The 21,659-nt window shown below is 37.2% G+C and overlaps 1 protein-coding gene across 6 annotated transcripts; it reads left to right on the top strand.

Moving 5' to 3' along the window:
- The first annotated feature begins 2,159 nt into the window (after positions 1-2,159).
- On the top strand, positions 2,160-20,938 carry LOC131320562 (uncharacterized). Of its 6 annotated transcripts, none has more exons than XM_058351292.1 (24): positions 2,160-2,400; positions 3,191-3,306; positions 5,436-5,520; positions 6,733-6,786; positions 6,944-7,035; positions 7,132-7,235; positions 10,166-10,241; positions 10,991-11,447; positions 13,063-13,368; positions 13,461-13,670; positions 13,799-13,897; positions 14,056-14,128; positions 15,351-15,478; positions 15,588-15,864; positions 15,950-16,185; positions 16,264-16,388; positions 16,625-16,742; positions 18,603-18,658; positions 18,797-18,887; positions 18,968-19,145; positions 19,231-19,299; positions 19,388-19,491; positions 19,587-19,649; positions 20,446-20,938. In XM_058351292.1, exons 1-24 carry the CDS (start codon positions 2,353-2,355, stop codon positions 20,551-20,553), a joined length of 3,273 nt encoding a protein of 1,090 aa, XP_058207275.1. In that variant the 5' UTR covers positions 2,160-2,352; the 3' UTR covers positions 20,554-20,938. The 6 variants fall into 6 exon arrangements, with proteins under 6 accessions (XP_058207275.1, XP_058207273.1, XP_058207274.1 ...); XM_058351290.1 differs by having other exon boundaries at positions 19,379-19,491; XM_058351291.1 differs by having other exon boundaries at positions 15,588-15,868; positions 15,954-16,185; positions 19,379-19,491.
- Positions 20,939-21,659: the final 721 nt, after the last annotated feature.

Genomic DNA, 21,659 nt, shown 5'->3' with positions numbered 1-21,659 from the left:
TGGGTGAAATGAGATTTTTTTATAAAAAAACTGGATGATTTCTCAGAATTATAAAGGAGGATTTCTAAAATCCTATTTGAAGACAGCTCATGAAGAAATGAAAATGTGTGAAGCGAAACAATTGAATTCTATGGAATTGCAAAAATTCCCAAAAGAATTATCAGCTGTTGTCTCGACTGAGCATTGGCAAGAATTGAAAAATCTACAAAAGGGCAACATTCTCACATTAAAATGGAAGGATGTTCCAGTATTGACCTCCTTCACATAATCATCAAGAAAGAGCAACGTACAGCCTTACTCACATTGCACCCTCTCCATATGGTCCATCGCCATTTAACCAATCTTTCTTCAGGTTCTTTATTTATTGTGAATGGCAAGTACTCACTGAGCTTAACGACAAAGCTAGGGGTTTACTTGACGATCAAGTTGGACAAGTATAAGGCTCCCATTTGGATATATTCCTTCGTTGTCATTCTGTGGTAGAACTTTTGGGAGAACGAACAAGAAAATAGTGGGGGCACCATTGACGGCAGAAATGGAAGAAGTCGCCATGGCAGAGGAGGAATTGGTGGCCATGGTGGTGGCGGTGGCGTTGGAAGAGAAGAATTATTTAGTGTTTATGTTGAGAAGATTTTTGGGAGAGGGAAGAATACTTGAGACAAGAGTGGGAAATGAAGCAGTTTCTATTACACTTGAACTCAATTTTTTATTTTTTTTTGCTTGGTACAAAATACCTTGAACCAATCCACCAATCCATATTTGTACCACTCCATGAAATGTTCTAGCTAGTTTTTTCTTACAATATATAATGTTTAGATTTACACCTACTATATTCTAGATCTCTTCTAACAAAGCAAGCAATGGATTAAGAGAATAACATTGATTTTTACCGAGATAATTGGCTTTCAAACTTCTTTCCCATTACAATACATATGTTTATACTACTAGCAATTGTGCCCGTTCGATGTACGGGATAAAAAAATTCATTGGTTCATTTTCAGTCTTGTGTATTGAACGGGCAAAAACGTTGGTTGATAAAAAAGACAGTTTAATATTTTATCTAGTCCCGTGTTCGACGTATGCTAGTATTGGTCTCATTTTATACACTAAAAAACATATGATGAAAAGTGAAATTGGAGTGACGGTATTGAGTGACCTACAATAATTTTCTCTCTCTCTCTCTCTCTCACTTCCCCATAGTTCTCTCCCTCTTTTTCTTTTTATAAACAAAAGAAAACTGAAAATCCAAGAAATTAGGAATGGGGATTTGAAGGCTTGTGGGGTTCAAATATATTTTTATAATATATTAATAGATAGATAGATAAATACATGGTAATTAATATAGATTGAGGGTTGGAAGGCTTTTGACTTCAATTACATTTATATAATATATTGATAGATAAATACATGATAATATAAATGTGAGAAATCTATGGCTTCCCTTCTTTTTCATAGAAAAATTTAGGTTAAACTTCCTTATACCGCTTGTGGTTTGGCCTATGTGTGGATACACATCCCTAACCACCTTGTGCTTTGTCAAAGATTTCATCCGCACCCAATTCCGTCTAATTTGATGGATTTAGAGAAAACTAGACACCAATGTCTAACCAATATGTTAAAAATTTAATCTTAGTTGTTCATAATTTTTTGGAGAAGAAGCAATAATGGTATCTAGAGAATAAGTATCGACTAACTTTGCGCCAACAACTGCAATAAGACAGGATGCAAGCGTGTGTTAATCTTAGAGTAGAGCATCTCTGTAAAAAGTTACTTAGTCGGACATCCATAGGACGGACCATAAGTGAGTGATCAAAGAACATTATTCTTTACTCTTGTTAAAATGAAAGGCAAAATTTCAAATTTCACCGTTTGATCATGCCATTCTTATTGTTCGATCGATTTGAATTTAGGTATGAATATAATACTTATCAAACTCTACAACATGACGGTTTGGTTTGATATGAAAGGTTCGGATCCAAACTTTTGTTAATCGAAAAACTTCAACTGTTCATATAGTATACAAATCACATGGGTACAAGTGAAGTTTGGCCGGTGTGTTCTATTAATTAAAACAAGTACTGTACTTATTTTTTAAATAATATTTACAGTACTATTTTTTAAATAAGTATTTATTTATTTTTAAATAAAGTGATGCGGAACGGGCATGTTGAGCTCATCATCATCAAACGGCCGTCGCTTCTTGTCCATTTTCACCAAACCGTCCACCATGAACATTCACACCCCATGGAATATGCTCCTCCAAGTATGGATTCATTCGCAAGCCACCTGAGATCAAGCAATTGAACAACACCACGGCTACGCAAAGCGACCTCGTCGCTCGTCGATTCTCCAATGTCTATGCTCGCCAAATTGTTTCACAAGCCCACTGAATCTCCTCAGGTAAATCGCTGAAAATTTTCTTCTTTCTCTTCCCCTCTTACGGATGCCACTCGTTGATGATCGCGAATCCCCTGTTTTTTTTCTTGCATAATTGGTCTGAAAAGATTTCTATGTTTTGGATTTTGTTGTTCTGGTGACCAAATTGTTTTCTCTGAGTTTTCTCGGCCACCAAGCGAAGGGGCAGTGGATCGAAAAGTCAGTGGACTCTTGGTTTTATTACCGAGCTATACAAGTAGGGTTTGTGAATAAGAGATGAGAAATAACGGTTGAACAGTTCAATGTTTGATTAGAAAAAGGAATGATCATTAGTGGATTGAGCGACTATCCACAAGCAAAGATAGGCTGCATAAGGCATCACCTTCGGATCACTTTGTTGTAGATATTAGACGCTCCTTTGAATTTCGTCGTTGTTTCCTTGAGCCTTGGATCGACTGCATTTAGCTTCAGTTTTGCTTTTGAATTGTAGGTAGCTTTGGAGTTATCTCTGCTTCATTATGTCTTAGTCATATCATTAGTTAATCTATCTTTTTGGGATATAAGCAAATTGGAGATGCTTCTGCCCAAGATTGGTGTGGTTCTTTTTATAGGGCAGTGGCATGTTAGATTCAAAGTCTTTAATTTAGTTGGAACAAATCCAAAGATCGATGATCGCTCTATTTTTTCAGTTCTGGTGGTGTTATGTCTATATGTAAATATGCAGACATGCCTTACTTCTTTTTTTATTTTTCCTTCTTTAGCATATTGTGCCACATGGAATACTTACCAATAAAAAGAAGAAATTGTGCCACAGGGAAGTGTAACATCAAAAGACTTGGATCCACGTGTTGCTGTTCACTGTGGGATCCCTTCTACTGCATCTATTCTTGCTTTTGACCCCATCCAACGTCTTCTGGCTATAGGGACACTGTGAGTAATTCCTGGTCTTTCAAGTCCTAGTCCTAATGGTAAGGAGAGGTCGAACAACTTAAAAGCTTGAAATGTTATTCTTTTACTCTATGGAAATGCCTTGGGGAATTGTGTGTAGTTTTTTGCGTGATACTGTGTAATGTTATCCTAAGGGGTAATTCATATGGGTATGCGGATTGATAACCTAAACAAAATCTATTCATCTATGGATATGTTACATGGACTTGGCACGGATGTCAGGTTTGGGTATGGGTTATGTCGAACTTGTCTAATTCTCATGTCACCTTTACACAGCTAGATGTTGGTTTCTTAGTAGTATCTTTTCTTTGTTAAGGGTAAACTCATATTTACAAACTTAAGTGTGGGCATTTTATGCATAGAATGGAGGTCTTATGCGTGGAAAAATGTGTAATCTCTGCTGCTTATAGATACTCGTTGAGTGGTTGCTCATATCCTAAGAAGCACGGATACGGATACGGGATATGATACGATACGGATACGCGGATATGTGATTTTTCCAAAAAGAAGGATATGATACGTTGTGGGATACGTTGAATATAAAAGTAAATAAAAAATATATTATATATAATTTTTAATTCCTAAAATTTCATTAGTGATTAAAGTTTTCCATTACACAAGTTCACTATTTCACATGCCGAGAGAGATATATTTACGTATAGTTATATATATAACTGTATCTACATAGTTATATGTATATTTACTACATGCAACGAGAGAGAGAGAGAAAGAGACAAGAGACTTACAAGGTCAAGAGAGAGGATATCGTCGGTGTGTTTCTGGTGTTGATTGGTGGGGGAAAAAGAAAAATATAGTCCTACTTGCAATTTTGACCCATATATATTAAGTAATAAGTAATAACATATTTACCCTCGCGTGTATCCAAAACGTATCTGAGCGTATCCAACACGTATCCGCGGGTATCCAAAACATATCGGATACGTATCCAAAGCGTATCCGAGGGTATCCGCGTGCATCTGAAAAGTATCAGGATACCAAAAAATAATTCTAAAATCCAGATACTTTAAAAAAGTGTATCGGATACGTATCCGAGAGTATCGGTATCCAATACGGATACGATACGATACGTGATACGGAGGCCAAAATAGAGTATCCGTGCTTCATAGCTCATATCCTTAACCAGAGTTGCGTTCCCGCAATGGGACAAGTTTAGAGGAGTCTTTTTGACAGAGATCTACTGTATACTTGGTTAGTGTGTACAATTATTTTGACCCTTGAATTTGCTTTTTTGCTATAAAATCTAGTGCTTTACTCATTGTGATGCCAACATATTGCAATTATACTAGCTAAAATGGTGTGGGTAATAACAATGTGAGGATACATAAAGGCAATTCAACAAATGGTTCACTGCCTTGATTACAAGGTACCGGGTTGCGCTGCTTGATCCTTTGATTGAGAAAGAAAATCATTGGGGCCATCCCGTATGACTGAATATGCGTTATGAAGGTCAATCCCTTCCCTACGACACCAAAAAAGATCGGGCTGAACTTTTAACAGCCCACCCGCTTCTGTAGAACCATATTGTGGCAAAGTAGACCTAAGTGGCCATATTGGATCCTTGGGAACCTCACAAGTAAGGCCAGCCTATATTTGAACAAAATTGCCATGTTGTCCAGTGGAGCCTAAAAAAAGGTGACTCGCGGGGATAACTGACTCCTTTTCAATAGAAAAGAATAGCCAAACCAACTAGCTGGCTGTCGCTCCGGGGTGGTGAGACGCCGTGGTTCCCACTTCACAAGTAGTTTACTGCCTTGATTATAAAGTTGAATTCTGTGTTTTAATGATTCAGGGAAGAACGTGACCATTGCATGTTGCAAGCCATTTGACCTTTTTATGTCAAACTAAAGTTTCTACTTGGAAACAATTGACCAAACTTCAAAATTCTCTCTCTCTCTCTCTCTCTCTCTCTCAGGTAAGTGTTTTCCGAACATAGCTATTCAAACAATCTTCAAAAATCGACAAAATTAGAGCACTTCTACATCATGAAATGGCTGTCAGAACTGACTTTTGGCGTATGAGCCAATGACAACGGGGTTTTAATTTGATATATGAATTTCTAATTGACTTTTTTTTTTTCATGCTCGCTGCAGTGATGGTAGGATTAAAGTCATCGGCGGTGATAATATTGAAGGTCTTCTTTTTTCTGGCAAACCAGTGCCCTTCAAATACTTAAAGGTTTGTAAACCAGATGCTCAGGATTCGTGTCTTGTTTTTTTTGATCTTCTTCCTTGTTTACATTTCAAATTCGTTGTAGTACTTTGTCAGTGTATTTTAGTTTGATCTGGTTTTCCTTTACTTAATTCGTACAGTTCAAAACATTTGCATTGCATTTCTACAGCGTTATGTGCTGCTATTTGTTTCTTTCCATTGTTTGAGATTTATCTTACACATACGTATTTATTTTCTCTGCATCCAAGTTCTCGGATGATAGCAAGTATTCCAAATTGTTTCCTATGTCCAGTTGTATTTGGCCTACTTCGGGAAACCAATTTTGGAATATTTATATTTTGAATAGATTTTTATTTAATAGGTTCAAGCAAAATAGGTCAAATAAGTGTAAGGGTAGTTAAAACTTCAAACTTAAGTAAAATGGAAGTTGAATGTGTATGCATTAAATAATGTCTTCGTATGCACTGGGATGTTCTGAGTAAGAAAATCATTTCGTTTGGAGGAACTCCCAAATCCTTATGTGTCCGTGATTTATGTGCATTTGGCTTATTTGGTTATTTGATATATCGGGACGGTTCAAGGGACACCCAAAAAAACACCTAAAAAAACACCCCAAATTTCAATCTCATAGTTCCCGATCCAATTTTTATGATCCGAACCGTTTAATGTGTGCAGAATGTGATTTTAAGGGTGCCCGCGAGAAATTAGCAAAAAAAATGTCCGGGAAAGACTTGATTTGAGCAGTTTTTATTTGAACCGTTCAATAAAAAACTGTTCGGAACTGTTCGGATCAAGCCTTTCCCGGTCATTTTTTTTTCCGATTTCTCATGGGTACCCTTAAAATCACGTTCTGATCACATTGAGCGGCTTGGATCATAAAAATTTGATCGGTAACTATGAGGTGTTTTTTTAGGTTTTTTTTTGGGTGTCCCCGGAACCGCCCCGCTGATATATTCCCTACTTCACTGATGATTGTTCCAAAATTGGTAGAGGATGTTGTTCAAATATTTGTGTTAGAACAGAGAGAGATGAAATATCACCTTGTAGTTTTTTTTTTTGAACTGGAAAGATTGCGTTTTAGTTTAATGATGCTTCTTCCTATCTTTTGCTCAAAAATACTTCTCATCATTTTTTGGTCATACTCTTGAAAGAAATCATTTAGTTTATATGATGTTTTTTTCTTTTCTAATATTTTTTTTTTCTTTTGATTTCCTGCAGTTCCTAGAAAACCAAGGGTTTCTAGTCAGTGTCTCCAACGAAAACGAAGTTCAGGTACTGATTTTTGTTAAGGCTATTCAAAGTGATCGGGTAAAACATTATTTCTAGGCACAAAGCACTTCCTTCGGCATCTTGCAATCTCTAGTTATCTTTGCATACAATCTTTTCTCATTCTCCCATTCAGTAGCTGACATGCATTTGATTTTGGCAGGTTTGGGATCTAGAACACAGGTGTATAGTTTCTAACTTGCAGTGGGAGTCCAACATCACTGCCTTTTCGGTTATCTATGGCACAAATTACATGTAATACTGTGAATTTTTTTTGCAACTAATTCCATAGTACTTGCCTCGAAATAAGATCTTAAATTGATTGTAGTCTCATTTTTTTTTTGCACTCAGGTACGTTGGAGATGAGTTTGGTTTTTTATCCATATTGAAATATGATGCTGAAAAGGGAGAACTTTTACAATTGCCCTATCACATTCCTGCAAATCTTATAAGTGGTAATGGCTCATTCTTTCATAGCTGGTAATGTAACCGTCTTGAAATCTTTACTAGTTGTAAAAGAACAAGTCTCAATGAATTTTTATATGAACGGATGCTCTATCTCCAAACACACCCCAATTCCAAGTTGTTTTCCCCCCCTCCCCTTCGCGGTTTACATTGAATTTGGTATCTCCATCTCCTTAACTACTCTCTTCCTACAATGTCTTCTGTCACCTTTCCTTTCTTCGCTGACATAGTGCCATCTCAGCACACAACCGTAATTCATGGAAGGCTCCCTCCACCAGCCTATTCAACCTCCTTCACTCACACAGGTTTTTAGAATTCCGATCCTAGGAATCTTGCTAAGTTGTTAGGTTTCACCTTGAAATATTACTTAATAGATTGATTTGGTGCAGAGATTTCTGTGTGTAAGCTTTCAAACAATCATGCTTGAACTTGAAATAAGATTGCTAAATAGGAAACTTTTATGTCTTGACCCTTGTATCATGCTAGTAATATTAAATAGCACATGTTTTAGCAATTAATGTGCCATACGTAAAATGAAACCCATGGATCCATTCCAAAAGACCACGTCCGAATCTGAACACAAACAATTCCTCTGCCTTCTGAATTATTAATGGATACGTACTAACTTTAACAAAACATCAACTCAGACACTTTATGGAATCGGTTGCTTTCCCTTAAACCAGTTAGGGTTTCTTGATTACTACTGAGTACTGGCGCCCTAACTTTTGAACTAAGTTTCCGATGCCATTTTATTTCCTTCAGCCATCCATTGGATTTGCAATGAAGAATGTTTTTCTTCTCTAAAAAGCTATTATTGTTCATTAGATGATTGAATCACCTTCCCAATCACTCCCTCACTCGGCACTTATTGTACTTTTGCCTCTGCTCGAGTGATCATTGGAAGGGGAGCTAAGGTTTCTTTTTTTCAAGATTTTAAGCATCTCATCATCATCAACAAACTCCGACGCGTAAGCAAACATAGATTTCATTTCATTGCAAACCAGACATCTTGCCTTTCCCCTTAACAACCTGCTTTGGTTCTCCGATACCTTTTCTTCGATACCCCTTCCCTTCTTCAAATGCCTTCCTTAATCAACCTTCCTATAGACGCAAGAAGCTCATCGCCCATTAAGCGGGGAAGGGAGGTTGTGAAGTTATTCCTGACTCTGCAAAACAAAAACAGAGTCAGAGTCCTCAAGAAAGAAGCGTGCAACAATAGTCCTTTTGCTACTGGAACGGTCAGCGCGAAGGCTTCCCTGCCATCCTAATCGTAGTATTAACTCAAAAAACATCGACAAAAAGTAGAGTCAACAGAATGGTCAAACAAAATGACCAACGGCCACCGATCAGTGGCAGATTATCGATCATCGGTTTATTTGCCTTAGGGATAAGGCAAGAGAGATCAAAAGCTAGAAGTCTTTTGACACCAACTTCTGCTGCTTAAACAGTTCAAAAGGACACAAGCCTTCATATCCATTTTGGGCCTCCACAAAGCTAGAAATTTCAGTTGGAACAATAGTCATCGCTAAGGCCAGGAAGAAGGGAGACAGTTAGATGCAGTACCTCTACTGTGATAAGAAAGCAGAAAGTAGTCAAAGTAGTCAAAGAATCCGATGAGGCCGTAGGGTTCAATAATCTCGCATTGCTGCGCTGAAGAACAGTACAGTCGGTTAGGCGGTCCATAGGTAGGCAAGCCCTTCGTCCTCTATTTATACCGAGATTGCTAGGCTTATCAAGCCAAGGTAGAGTCACACCTGTAGTTCCACCATTCCTTTCACTTTTATGGAATCCCTTTTCTGACTTCCAACAAGCACAAGCTGGTTTTGTTTTTTTTATCTTTGGCTATTCTAACCCAATGCTATGTAATTTTTTTTTTGATCGGCAAAAGTAACATTTTATTAGGGATAAGGGAAAGGGATTCCAACCAAAAGTTGGAGCCCAATGCTATGTAATTCATTCAGTCCAACAGACAAACTGCCATAAGTGAGTTATTTTAATGAAAAATACGGGGTTTTTACAATCAGTTGAATCCCAATCGCGAGATAGCTTCAAGTGAAAGAAAAAAGCAGATGGAGGTCAAGTGGAATTGTTTTTTGGAGAGTGAAGGGATTCATTAAGATAGTCTTGCTCCCTCCCGAGGGAAAGGGCAGTGCGCCTGGCGATAAAAATGAATTGTAGAATTTTTGAATCAGAGTGAATTACTCTGTTCATTAGTACTTCTAACTCTTCATATACCTTTCTGATCTTAGCTGTATTCTGACATCATTCCCTCCATATAGAATCCGATATTTGTTTTATCTGGGTATATAGACGGAGATCAAAAGAAAGTGGAATTGTGCGGAAACCCTGTGTTTTTGTCTTCAATCTTTCCTTTCTTTCTTGTTGGAGTTTGTCCCATGTTGGTTAATTATCTCCTTCAAAACTAATATATGAGCTTGGGCGGCCTCCCCATTCATTGCCAATTGCCTTTGAATTGGATGCTTTAACATTTCTTTCTCCCATGCTTTTCATTGGTTAACAACAAACAAAAGTTCTCTATAGTTCTTCACTACTTGTACAGGAAGGAATCTCTTTATGTCTGGAGGGAATCATATTTTCTCAATCAATGATGCCTCAACTGGATAAATTCACTTATTTCACACAATTCTTCTTAGTTCTATCGGTGAAAATCTTTGTTTATAAATTTTAATATCACAGAATGACACACCACCAGAGGAATAAAAAAAAGAAGAGACATTTAGTATTTCATTATTATTTATGAATTCTTCTTCTTGTTCTTCTTCTACTTCTTCGTGTGAAGTATCCTCTCTGCTGCTAGGAAGTGTTCCTCTATTGTTGATCTTCTTGTTTTCTTCCTTCAAGTTTGTGAGTATTATGCTTCTTTTAACAAGTAAATATACTGCTTTGTTTCTCTATGCAGAAGCAACTGGGATTTCATCGCCCAATCAACAATCAGTTGTTGGTGTGCTTTCTCAACCTTGTTCCCTTGGAAATAGGCAAGACAGAGAATACCTGAACACTTTTTTGATTTATTTTTTATCCTTTGCCACCATGGACAATTTTCTTCATTCATTGAAGAACAAATTGATTTGCGATGGCCAACATTCTCAACCATGGGGCATATCAGGTGTTATCGTTATTCAAGATTGTGTCCCTTCTACTGCATAGGAAAATGATACAGTCACCATACATTGTTCCCTTTACATTGATTTGATTCAATCAGAATATGGATGGATGCAAACAACAGCAATCAAGGGTGGGTCCCACTGAAAACTGTATTATTGCAAAGTCCAATCAGCTGGTAATTATGATACTGTCCGAGAGCAGTTATAGGTATAAAAATCTCAAGGACTGCATGAAGTTGTTCTGAAAGTTCAATAGCATTAATACTGCAAATAAAAACCCTATGTTGTGCACATATAAGCAGTAAAACCACGAAAAGGATGAAAAAATCTTCTAATCCCTCACATGTGTGTCAAATGCTTGAATCTTGAAGGTTTCAACTCAGGACACAAATGAAGTCATTGACTTAGGCTATAGCCTCCCCATTCCATGCCCACTAACGATCCAATCTCTCCTATTATGTGTTCGTTGGTGTGTGTTGACGTGTATTAATTAGTTTGCTTCCTTCTTACGATGCTTGTGAAGTAATTTTTTGATGCATGTATTAAGCACTTCCATCTATTGGATGGCTCGATATACATGTTGAGCCATCTCACTGTTCAGAAAATTTGCTTATTTGCAGAGTGCTGATTGCCTATGAGAATGGATTGATTGTTCTGTGGGATATCACAGAAGATCGGGCTGTTCTTGTAAAAGGCAACAAGGATCTCCAACTGAAGAGTGATGAAGTGGTTGATTTTCCAAAAAATGTGAGCCTTGAGCAGTTTACTGATACATTAGACCATGAACAAGCAGAAAAAGAAATAAGCTCTCTCTGCTGGGTATCCTCTGATGGATCGATTCTTGCTGTCGGTTACATAGATGGAGATATTTTGTTATGGAACATGTCAACTGCTGCTCCTAGGAAAGATAAACAAGGTCAAAAGGCATCTAATGTGATTAAGCTCCAGTTGTCATCAAGTGACAGGAGACTCCCAGTCATTATATTACATTGCTCTGAAAACATATTGCTTACCCATTGTGGGGGCCAACTCTTTGTCTATGGTGGTGATGAAATTGGATCTGAAGAAGTTCTAACGGTGAGCTCTAAACCTGATTTGGTCGTGCAGATTTTTGCCTGAGTGATTGATATATTTTCGCAGATATATCTTAGTAAATATGTTCTTGATAGTATAGTGGTGGTACCCGAATTGGTTGGGGGTCAAGGCTTGGTTTTGTTTCGTTTGGGTTGAAATCTTATTTATCATTCACGCAAAGTATCTTGTGTCTTCTTTATGTAGCTGCACCATGGTCAAAACCTCACATCTAACCTTCCTTAGCTGTTCCGTATGTTCATGAACGTTTTTGTTTGGAACTTTTCCTTCACATCCATCTCATGCTATATGTGCTGTTTTTGATAACTTCCACAGCAGGGTCGGTTAATAAAGGGTAGTAGTGTTATCATGCCGTTCGAAAGCCATGTTATATGAAATCCACTATCTGTGTGCTGTAATACAGAGCGTAGTTGAATGACAGGTGTACTGGTAAACCCCTTTATTTTATATACTGGTTTTCAATTTCTTCTGGAAGTGCAATCACTTGATTAGTAAGATTATGAGAAGTGTATGGGGAATCATAGGGCTCCTTGCAGTTAACGCACATAGTGCATACCTTATGCTCCCTCGCTTTCTCGTCTTTTTCTTCTTCTTTTATTCTTGTCTTCTAATTTAATAAAGATTTTCGACAAATTACTGAAAGATTTGTTAGAATCCGATCCAACAAGTATTCTTAGTCAAAACGAGATTCTCGGGAAGGGGTATAAAGCTAAGCATAGCGAAAAGGGTTTTGGTTTTTCAAGAGATGGTAAATCAAAATGATTAGCCCCACACTTTTGATTTGATCTGAGCTCTTGGAATTGGAATAAGTTCAGAGGAGAGTCTGCTTTAAGACCGCCCACCCGCCCCGATGTTTGTACGAAGGATTGCATTTGGGTATTGAAACCGTCATTTCTAGTGGTATCACTGCTGTATCCCCTCAGCCATTTTGGGTTTATAAGAACGGTGCGTTTCGAGGTGTGAAGTGGGCTAAGGCGATAAGCTATGATGATGTCTGCAAAAACATAAAAAAATCAAAGTATCTTGGTTCTCTCTCTTAAGCCAATCCCGAAATAGAGTGATTTGGAAAAATTCTTGTAACTAATTGATTTTTTAAACGCGGATCCCGAAAACCTTTCGAAAATAGAAGAAGGTATTGAAGACGAATCTATAGAGTATATAAGAGAGGAGTACCTAATAAAGGGATTTTTACAAGGAGAAAGGAGGTTAGGAGTTCGACTCCTCTTCCAAGTGCTAATCTAACTATTCTAGTAATGATATTGACTTTCGCCGATCAAAAAGAAGGCATTTTTACCTACTAGTATTACTTTTACTTTAGGAAAGGAAACCCCTTCTTTATTCTTTTCTGATGGACAAATCACTCTTGGAAAGAATCTTATTTTTCATATTCTTTCTTTTAATAGTTTTTATTCTAGGTAGGACATTCGTGGAAGTGTATGTGCCGCAACTGTTAAAACTACTAATGACTAGTCGATTAGTATGGTATATATAAGAGGTGCTATTTTCTGTTTGATTTGAGTGTGGATGTCTGTGTACATGCACATGCATTCTATCTATTATTTCCATCTGGTACTTACATATGATGATTCCTATTTTTCAGATACTCAATCTTGATTGGTCTTCTGGTATAGAAAGTTTAAAATGTGTTGGCCGTGTTGACCTGACTCTTAATGGATCTTTTGCGGACATGATTTTAGTGCCAAATGCCACTGCAACGGAGGGATATGGAATCTCTTCACTCTTTGTGTTGAGCAACCCAGGACAATTACATTTCTATGATGATTCTTGCCTGTCTTCATTGATGTCTCAACCGGAGAAGAAGCATTCTGTTCCTGCAGTGCAATATCCTGAGGTTATACCTACTGTTGAACCATACATGACTGTAGGAAAACTCACTCTTTCTGAGGTACTGAATACCTTCCACACGTGTCGCTCGGACTGGTTCATTATGTGTCAGTGTCGTTCTTTTAATTTCATTTGTTTATTATTTTGTTATAGATAGTTTCAGAAGCTCAACATCGAGTAGCACATACTGCGACTACGCCAAGTAGCAAGTGGCCTTTGACTGGTGGTGTTCCCAGTCAACTGTCCTTCGCTGAGGGTGATATAATTAAGAGAATATATATAGCAGGCTATCAAGATGGGTCTGTTTGCATATGGGATGCTGCATTTCCTGTTCTGTCTTGCATATTTGTCTTAGGATCCAAGGTTAGTACAATGTCGCAAATTGTCAACTACTAACATTTGTGATACCGTGGATATCGGAGGTTCTATTACACCAGTTAGTCAAATTGGACAACCGTTCTCAAACAGAATGCAAACCTTGTGATGCACAGATAGAAGGCATTGAAGTTGCTGGAACAAATGTTTCAGTGTCAGCACTGGACTTTCTCTCCTCCACTTCAAGTTTAGCAATCGGTAACGAATATGGTCTGGTAATATTCTTTTCTTTTTGTGTACGTTTATGTGTACATGTCTAGGATATGTATATGCTTGTGCACGTAAATATGGCTATTCATTGAGGGGCAACGAGCATGGCTAATGATGATACATAGTTGTGGCTGCCTTACTTTTTTTTTTTGGGTCTATGTAGGTTCGCCTATATAAGCTTACTGGGAATTCCGATAAACCGAGTTTGCACTTTGTGACAGAAACCAAGCGGGAAGGTTTGCTTTGTAAATGTTAATTATTTGTCTTCATTACGTAATTATTATCATGCCTGGTATGTGTTCAATTAATTGCTTGAAACTTGGTTGCACAAACACAGCTTTAAAGAGGTGCAAGTTTGAAATCAGATTTTTTAATTCATAGGAGTACTTTTTAGATGAAGGGATGCGAGTTTTTGTTGTTGTTGTGTAATTGATGGGAAACATGGGCTACATTCACAATTGCTGAACGCTCCAGTAAGAGTAATACGTACAAGAACGTGGTATCCCACATGCTCTCAATTGTGGTACAAAGGCAGGTTTATTGTGTCACGTTATTATTATGTGCTTGTTTTAAGCTATAAACACTCAACAAAGCAGTTTTATTTATTTGTGTAAATCAGATGTCTAGGTGGGTTTATCATATTTGTAAAACTTGGTCTTACCAAACCTCCTCCAATCAAGTTGAGATTTAGAAACTATTCCAGGTTGGTTGAAGTGCTTTGATGCATGGGAATTTTGAAAGAGAAACTTTACCTCTTACAAATATAAAGGTAAAGCCTAATTGTTCTAGTTCTTGATGGACTAACAACATTCTACTTGTATGTATTTGAGAGCAGCTATTAAGAAAGAACAACTCGCGATGGGTTTCATGTGGGTTCAGAATTCAGATGTGTATAGCTGTTCCAATGCTTGGGGAACCAACACTCACTAGGAACTTGCAGGACTATTCTCTTCTGTGTGAGAATCTGAAGAATGAGAAGAAAAAAATGCCAGATGTAGAAACAAAGTTCAAATTTCTGGTTGAATACTTGTAACTAGTAGAAGATAAAGTTGGGAAGAGAAACAATCCTCAAAAACTAAAGATTCTAAACTCAGTCCTATGAGGCCTTTCTGAAAGTATTCAAAGTTTGTTACATGGAACTGCTTCGCTCTCTATGTATGGTTTTATGCTATTGTTTCTTCACATTTGAACCGTCTTCGCATATGCTTGAAGAGGAGTACCCCAATCTTCAAGCATTGAACAATGTTTTAGGCAGACATACGTTGGGTTATCATTTCTTTTATCATCTGTTATTTTGCAGGAGGGGGAATTTGTTTGAATTAGTCCAGCCCATTCTATTCGAATTGATGTTACTGCTTTCGGGCATATAAACTAGTTTTAATGACATTAATGTCACTGTGTTAATTTTCTGTTCCCTTTATTGTTGACATGATTAATATTGCATATGCTGTTTTGCAGTTCATGATTTCCATTGCAATAGTGGAGCTCAATGTACAGCTATATTTTCCATCTTCAATTCTCCGGTGCGCACCCTGCAGTATATGAATTCTGGAGACAGACTAGCAGTCGGATTTGAATGTGGTCGTGTAAGCGACATGTAGTAGTTAGTTATAAATCTATTACATTGGTTCATGTCAATTGGCACAGGCCATGATTTCAATGACAGAATATTTTTTGTTTTTTTTGACACCTCAGGTCGCAATGCTTGATATCAGGTCACTTGCGGTTTTGTTTCTTACAGACTGTCTATCCAATTCAAATTCGCTAGCTATCGCTATGCCAACATTCCCTATTGCTTGTGGTAATTTGGATCATTCCGGAAACAAAACTTCCATTGAATCTGCGGTGGAAGTAATTTTCATCTTGACCAGAGATGCACACATTGTTGTGATGGATAGCACCACAGGCAATATGATCAGCTCTTTGTCAATGCACTCAACTGAGTTATCTGCGATCTCTATTTATATTTTAGGCAAGTAAAGTCATCTTGGAGGAATATAAGTTTGTAACTTGACAGTTAGTTTTTGTTGAAACTCCCACAATCTCTATGTATGCAGAGAGCAGTTTTTCCCCTGAAGGGTCCTGTGAAAACCCTTCAATGATCTCTTCTCAGGATCCTGAAGCAAAATCTGAACGTGCACAAACCAATGCTCACCATCAACATGATTCTGTTGAAACCAAATCTGATGCCTTTACTCAAGCCACATATTTTGGACAGGACTTTGTCGACTCAATTGTTTTAATTTGTTGCGAGGATGCACTGCATTTATACTCTTTAAAGTCTCTGATTAAGGTGCCTCTTGTCCCATCCATTTTGTGATTTTTTCTGTATTCCATTTGAAAATCGATGTTATTTTTTTTTCTGTTTCAGGGGGAGAGTGAGTCCATCCGAAAGGTGAAGCTTGAAAAACCATGTTGTTGGACCACAATCTTCAAGAAAGATGGAAAAGCTAGTGGATTGATTCTAGTCTACCAGACTGGACTGATTGAGATAAGGTGAACTTCTTGATTTCCAGCTCTCTTTTTTCCCTTTACAATTATGTTGCTGTTGGATATGGCACTTTGACAACTATTTGGCTTTTGCTGCTAAACTGATTAGTTGTATTACTCTTTTGAAGCTTTTTTTTCTTGATTCAACAGCTTTGTTATTCTTCTTCCTTTTTGGTTGTTTGGTTTGAGGTATTATCTGAAGAGACCTTTTTTTTTATTGTTTTCATTTTACCTTTTGACAGGTCCCTACCAGATCTTGAATTGGTGGGAGAAAGTTCTCTAATGTCAATTCTTAGGTGGAACTTCAAGACTAGCATGACCAAGACCATTAGCTCTTCTGATACAGGGCATATTGTTCTGGTTCGTGTTCTTTTCGTTAAAATAATCTGCTATTATATATTCCCTTTTTATTACTTTGCATACACACACGTATGTATGCAAAAAAGGTCATTGCCAAGTCCCCAAGGTTTAGTCGAGGTGCGCGTAAGTGTGGCCTGGACCCTAAGTAATCCAAAAGGGGCGTCATATCCTGTGCACGAGGCTTCCGTTTACAACAGGGTTTTATATTTATACTTGATTCCATTTGTTATTTCTGTGTGTATGTGTATGTTGTTATTATGCTATGATAGTAGTTCCATCTCCTGAAGTTTTTTATGGGTTATTTTGAACTAACTGTTGATTTTGTTTTTTTGCCCCCATTTTCCAGCTAATGAAATCAATAAACTTCATGTCTTATAATCGTTACGAGAGTCGTCATAAGATGTGTCTAGCCTGTTCAGTATTCACACATTTTTTGACCTTGAGCTGAGATTAAATGTAATCTTCTTCTTTTTTAATGAGAAAAAGAAAGTAACATTAAAAGGTAATCTTTCAACAGTCCGCAGCAGTACTTTTGAGGATCAGATTTCTGCAAACTGCTTCAGACAAATTTGGATGGTTCGATTTGTTCTATGAACATGAAAACCAATCCGAATGTGGAAAGTACGGTTGGAACAAATGGAGATCCTGCTAATAAAACCACACTCTTTAGAAACTATGCTGGTGAGAAGTGGATAATGTCTTACTTGGTCCTGAATGCTAAAATAGGGAATAAAGGGTGTGGTTTAGTGAGGACCAATAGTCAAGACAATGGTAAGCATAATGGATTCATGAAAATGGCAAAAGAAAAATTGGTAGTCGTTAAGCAACGAGGAAGAACACCTTAGAATAATGAAGAACAAATAAGGATGTGATATGGTCAAAGTTCTTTGAAACTGCACTTCCTGGGGCATCAGAGGAAATAGGGTCTTAACTGTCTTAAGTGGGTCAGTAAATTAAGATGCATTATGCCGGTAAAAGAATAAAGTACTTATAAGATTGTGGTAGAACTGTTGGAGTCATGTCATCCAGATTGAGAAACAAGGGGTTACCTAGGACATGGTGATTTTGGGATAAATTCAACGTAAGGGGAGAGGTTATATGGACTCTTCTATTCTCCCTAGTTGATATGTGTCGCTAAATAACTCAAGGGCATGGTTATGTTTCCAACCATTGTGCCAAAATTATATGTTTGGATCCTCTAGTTTTTAATATAATAAAGAAGTTAAGTTCACATAAAGAAACACTTAAAGCTTTAAATGTGGGCTGGAGATAGAAGTGCTCTTTTTCTTTTGCAAGCCTGTTTAATTTCCAGTACATTTCCAAGTAATTTACAAGATCTTATGGAGAGTTTTGTACAATGGGGATGAATTATCTTTATAATTCTGGACATGTCAACCTACAGCTAACCATCTTTTCGAAACATATCAGTAGTCTATCATTTTGTATTAGGGAGTAGTCTATCATTTTGTATTAGGGAGCATGATACTTGGACAATCACTCACATCTGATACTCACGCCCAAAATCCACGGAAGCAAGGACATCTGTCAAATGAATAGAAATGTATGTAAAACTAAGTTCAAACAATCAGTAACTAACTCAGTTCTGACATTTTTCAACTTCACTTGTCTCTCTCTCTCTCTCTCTCTCCAAAAGTTCTGTTCATTTATCATCTAAGACTTGCGCATGTATCACTCAACCTTCTCGCTGAATTTTTTCAATTCGTGTTAACAATGCGGACTTTATGCCTTACCTAGGTGATTTATTGCATTATACTTGAGCTTATGCCCAGAAAGGTCATGTCTATTTATGTCTTTTCTTAACAATATTAATCTCAATTTTATCATGTCCGAAATTCGTAGGTGAATGGGAATGAAGTTGCTTTTATCTCTCTTTTTGCCTTTGAAAATGACTTCAGGTATCTCTCTCTCTCTCTCTCTCTCTCTCTCTCTCTCTCTCTCTCTCTCTCTCTCTCTCTCTCTCTCTCTCTCTCTCACACACACACACACACATAAAAGTTCATAGCATTTCTAGTTAAATCTGTGGTTTATTGTAGAATTCCAGAGGCTTTACCTTGTCTTCATGATAAAGTTCTTGAAGCTGCTACCAATGCTACATTTATGTTTTCTCAAAGTCAGAAGAAACAGGTTATTGCGTGTGATTTCAGACTCTCCATTTTTTCCTTTTCTTGAACTGTTAAAGAGCTGATCTCTTTCTCTTACTGCAGGGTACTCCCCCTGGCATTATTGGTGGTATCATAAAGAGTTTCAAGGGGGGTACAGCGGAGAATCATGGGGATGGAGAAAATATTGTGGCACATTTAGAGAGGATATTTTCTAGGTTCCCTTTCTCAGACCCTTTTACAGACATCGCAGATGACCAGGAAGTGGTTGTACTTGGCATAGGTTATCTATTTCTTCCTCCCTTTTGCCCCCTTTCCATTTCCTTCCTCTCTCCTTCCATTGACTTCATATTAACTATTCTGTGTAGATGATATTGATATTGACGAACCTGCACCTGTTACCTCTTCTTCTCACAAGAGGGAAAGTAAAGGAAAAGGTTAAAAACAGATGTGCATCTATCTCTGCTCTTCTTGTAGGTGTATTCAATGTTGAAATGGACTTATGGTTTTGATTAGATATTGCAGACAAGGAAACAGAAAGGGGGAAGTTATTTGAAGGTGGTAGTACGGGTATTGAACCGAGAATGAGAACAGCCGAAGAAATTAGAGCTAAATATCGAAAGGATGGGGTAATTTTTGGAAAAAAGTATTAGTGAGTTGTTTAGTGATATAGAGTTGTTTAGTGATATAGGCCATGTTGGCTTACATTGTTATCTGTTTGCAGGATGCCTCTTCTGCAGCGGCACATGCAAGAGATAAGCTTGTAGAGCGCCAAGAAAAACTTGAGGTACGCCACCCTATCATGTAGTGTCTTGATCCTTTTCTTTATGCCCTGACTTTCTTTTAGAATGTTGGTCAAGTTCGTCAGAGAGGGAATTGCACAGTGGCTTTCCCGTATCATGCCCTTAATATATAGGTAGTCTTTTAGTAAACCATTAAACAACTAGGCTGCTATCTTTAACAGTTAAGAGCCTCATTGGAAGGAGCCTCACCTTGGTTTAGCCATATTTGCCTCTTTGGAAGGAGCCTCACCTTGGTTTAGCCATATTTGCCTCTTTGGAAGCGACTGAATTACAGTTTTTTTTCTTTTCTATCTGCATGACTGAATTACAGTTGCCAACTAGGTGGTTGAAATTCTGGAATTTGGAGTCAAATAATGTAGCAACAGTGCTATTTTTCTTCCTTTGGTCTTTGAATAACAGGTCAATGCAGGTTGTGTATTGGGTTTTGTGACCTAAATGAACATGTTATCCCATGCCCAACATCCAACGCATATTTATTATCCGAGGTGCTGGTTATTCTAAAATGCACACTATCTTTTCTTGATGTTATCATCGGTTGGTCCACAGGAGAACAACTTTTGAGAGTGTGATAGTTGGGCAGTTATATGTTACCATTATTGACAAAAGAAAATTGGATAACAAATAATCTTATTCTAAGTGGTGCACAAAAGCACAAGAATTATAGAAGATAAGGACTTCTTTTACCATCTTTTCTTTTGTAAAACTGCATAGTGCCTAAATCTTTTTTAGCTCCACAGCATTTTGTATCCTTAACCGTATTTCCCTGTGCTGCTTCTCCAGAAACTAAGCAGACGTACTGCAGAGCTACAAAGTGGCGCTGAGAATTTTGCAGACTTGGCGAGTGAACTCGCCAAGACAATGGAAAAGCGCAAGTGGTGGCACATATGAATAGAATTTCCGCGCAAGTTCAAAAGAGTTTAGATTTGGTGTGCAGCTTGGTTGCAGTTTTGGCAAGTGACATTCAACCAGGGGTTGTACAAAACTGGGGTGTGGTGTTATATTAACCGCACCCCGTTTGGGTCTACACTGTTTACTCTCGCTGGGCTATTTCTGTATTTTACTTCATACCCTTTTTCCGTACATAGGAGACAAAAAATGAAAGAAGTGTAAAAGGCATTTACTTGCTTGTGGGCTAATAATAACTTAAAACAGATAGAGAATAAAGTTCGTGTAATAGCCTAATAGGTTTCTTGATAGTATTCTTCAAAAAGTGCATTGAAATTGGTGACTGTATCTTTGACATTTGCGAAAGGTGTAATGAAATTCTAACTCATGTGGGTATGGTAGGAGGTAGTTTTTAATTGATTATTGATTTGCCCATAACAGTTATTTAATGGTACGGTAAAAGTAAGTTGTAGATAGTTAATTTTTGAAAGGGCGATAAGGAAAATCACATTTTTTGTGACGGGGTTTCAAAAATCTGTGACACCAAAATCACTTCTCTTTGTAGTACTCCTTTCGCCCAATAAGGTTTGTCACTTTTATCATTCCAACCCTATGGAAAAATTAATTATATCTTTTAATCTGTAATGTTTTTTATAAACAATATGAATTTTATTTGATAGATTTTAATTTGTTTCATTAAACAAAATTTAAAAAATTGTTGAAAACATTATAAATTGAAAGATATATGCAATTTAAAAATGACACGTATTTTTGAAAATGTCAACTTTATTGGACGGAGGGAGTAGTATATTAGGATAGATTATTCAAAAGGAGTGATTAGCTGGGAAAAAAGTATCTTTTGAAAAGTTGTATTTTAAAAAGTTTGTGACTTTGGCATCTAGTGTGGTCCAGTTTCAGCAAATACCAACATAGTTAGAGCCCGTTTCAGAACACCTTCTCAAAAAATAAGTACTTATTTTACATTTTCAAACTAAAAAATAACGTAAATGAAAAATAATTTTTCAATTTTTTTTACACCGTATTAAAGATCTCATTGAGATCTTTCAAATAAGATCCATATTGCATATTTTTATATTTCAATAAGCCTA

The sequence above is a fragment of the Rhododendron vialii genome, chromosome 3a (assembly GCF_030253575.1).
Source record: "Rhododendron vialii isolate Sample 1 chromosome 3a, ASM3025357v1".
NCBI classification, from domain to species: Eukaryota; Viridiplantae; Streptophyta; class Magnoliopsida; order Ericales; family Ericaceae; genus Rhododendron; species Rhododendron vialii.
The sequence above is the reverse complement of the archived record's forward strand: the minus strand, read 5'-3'. Positions and strand labels throughout refer to the sequence as shown.

Excerpts from the sequence above, each read along its gene's own strand:
- LOC131320562 (XM_058351290.1), top strand. The coding sequence starts at position 2,353 with ATGTCTATGCTCGCCAAATTGTTTCACAAGCCCACTGAATCTCCTCAG. Across the intron at positions 13,369-13,460 it reads GAAAACTCACTCTTTCTGAG|ATAGTTTCAGAAGCTCAACA; the intron begins GTACTGAATACC and ends ATTTTGTTATAG. Across the intron at positions 19,492-19,586 it reads CTAAATATCGAAAGGATGGG|GATGCCTCTTCTGCAGCGGC; the intron begins GTAATTTTTGGA and ends ATCTGTTTGCAG.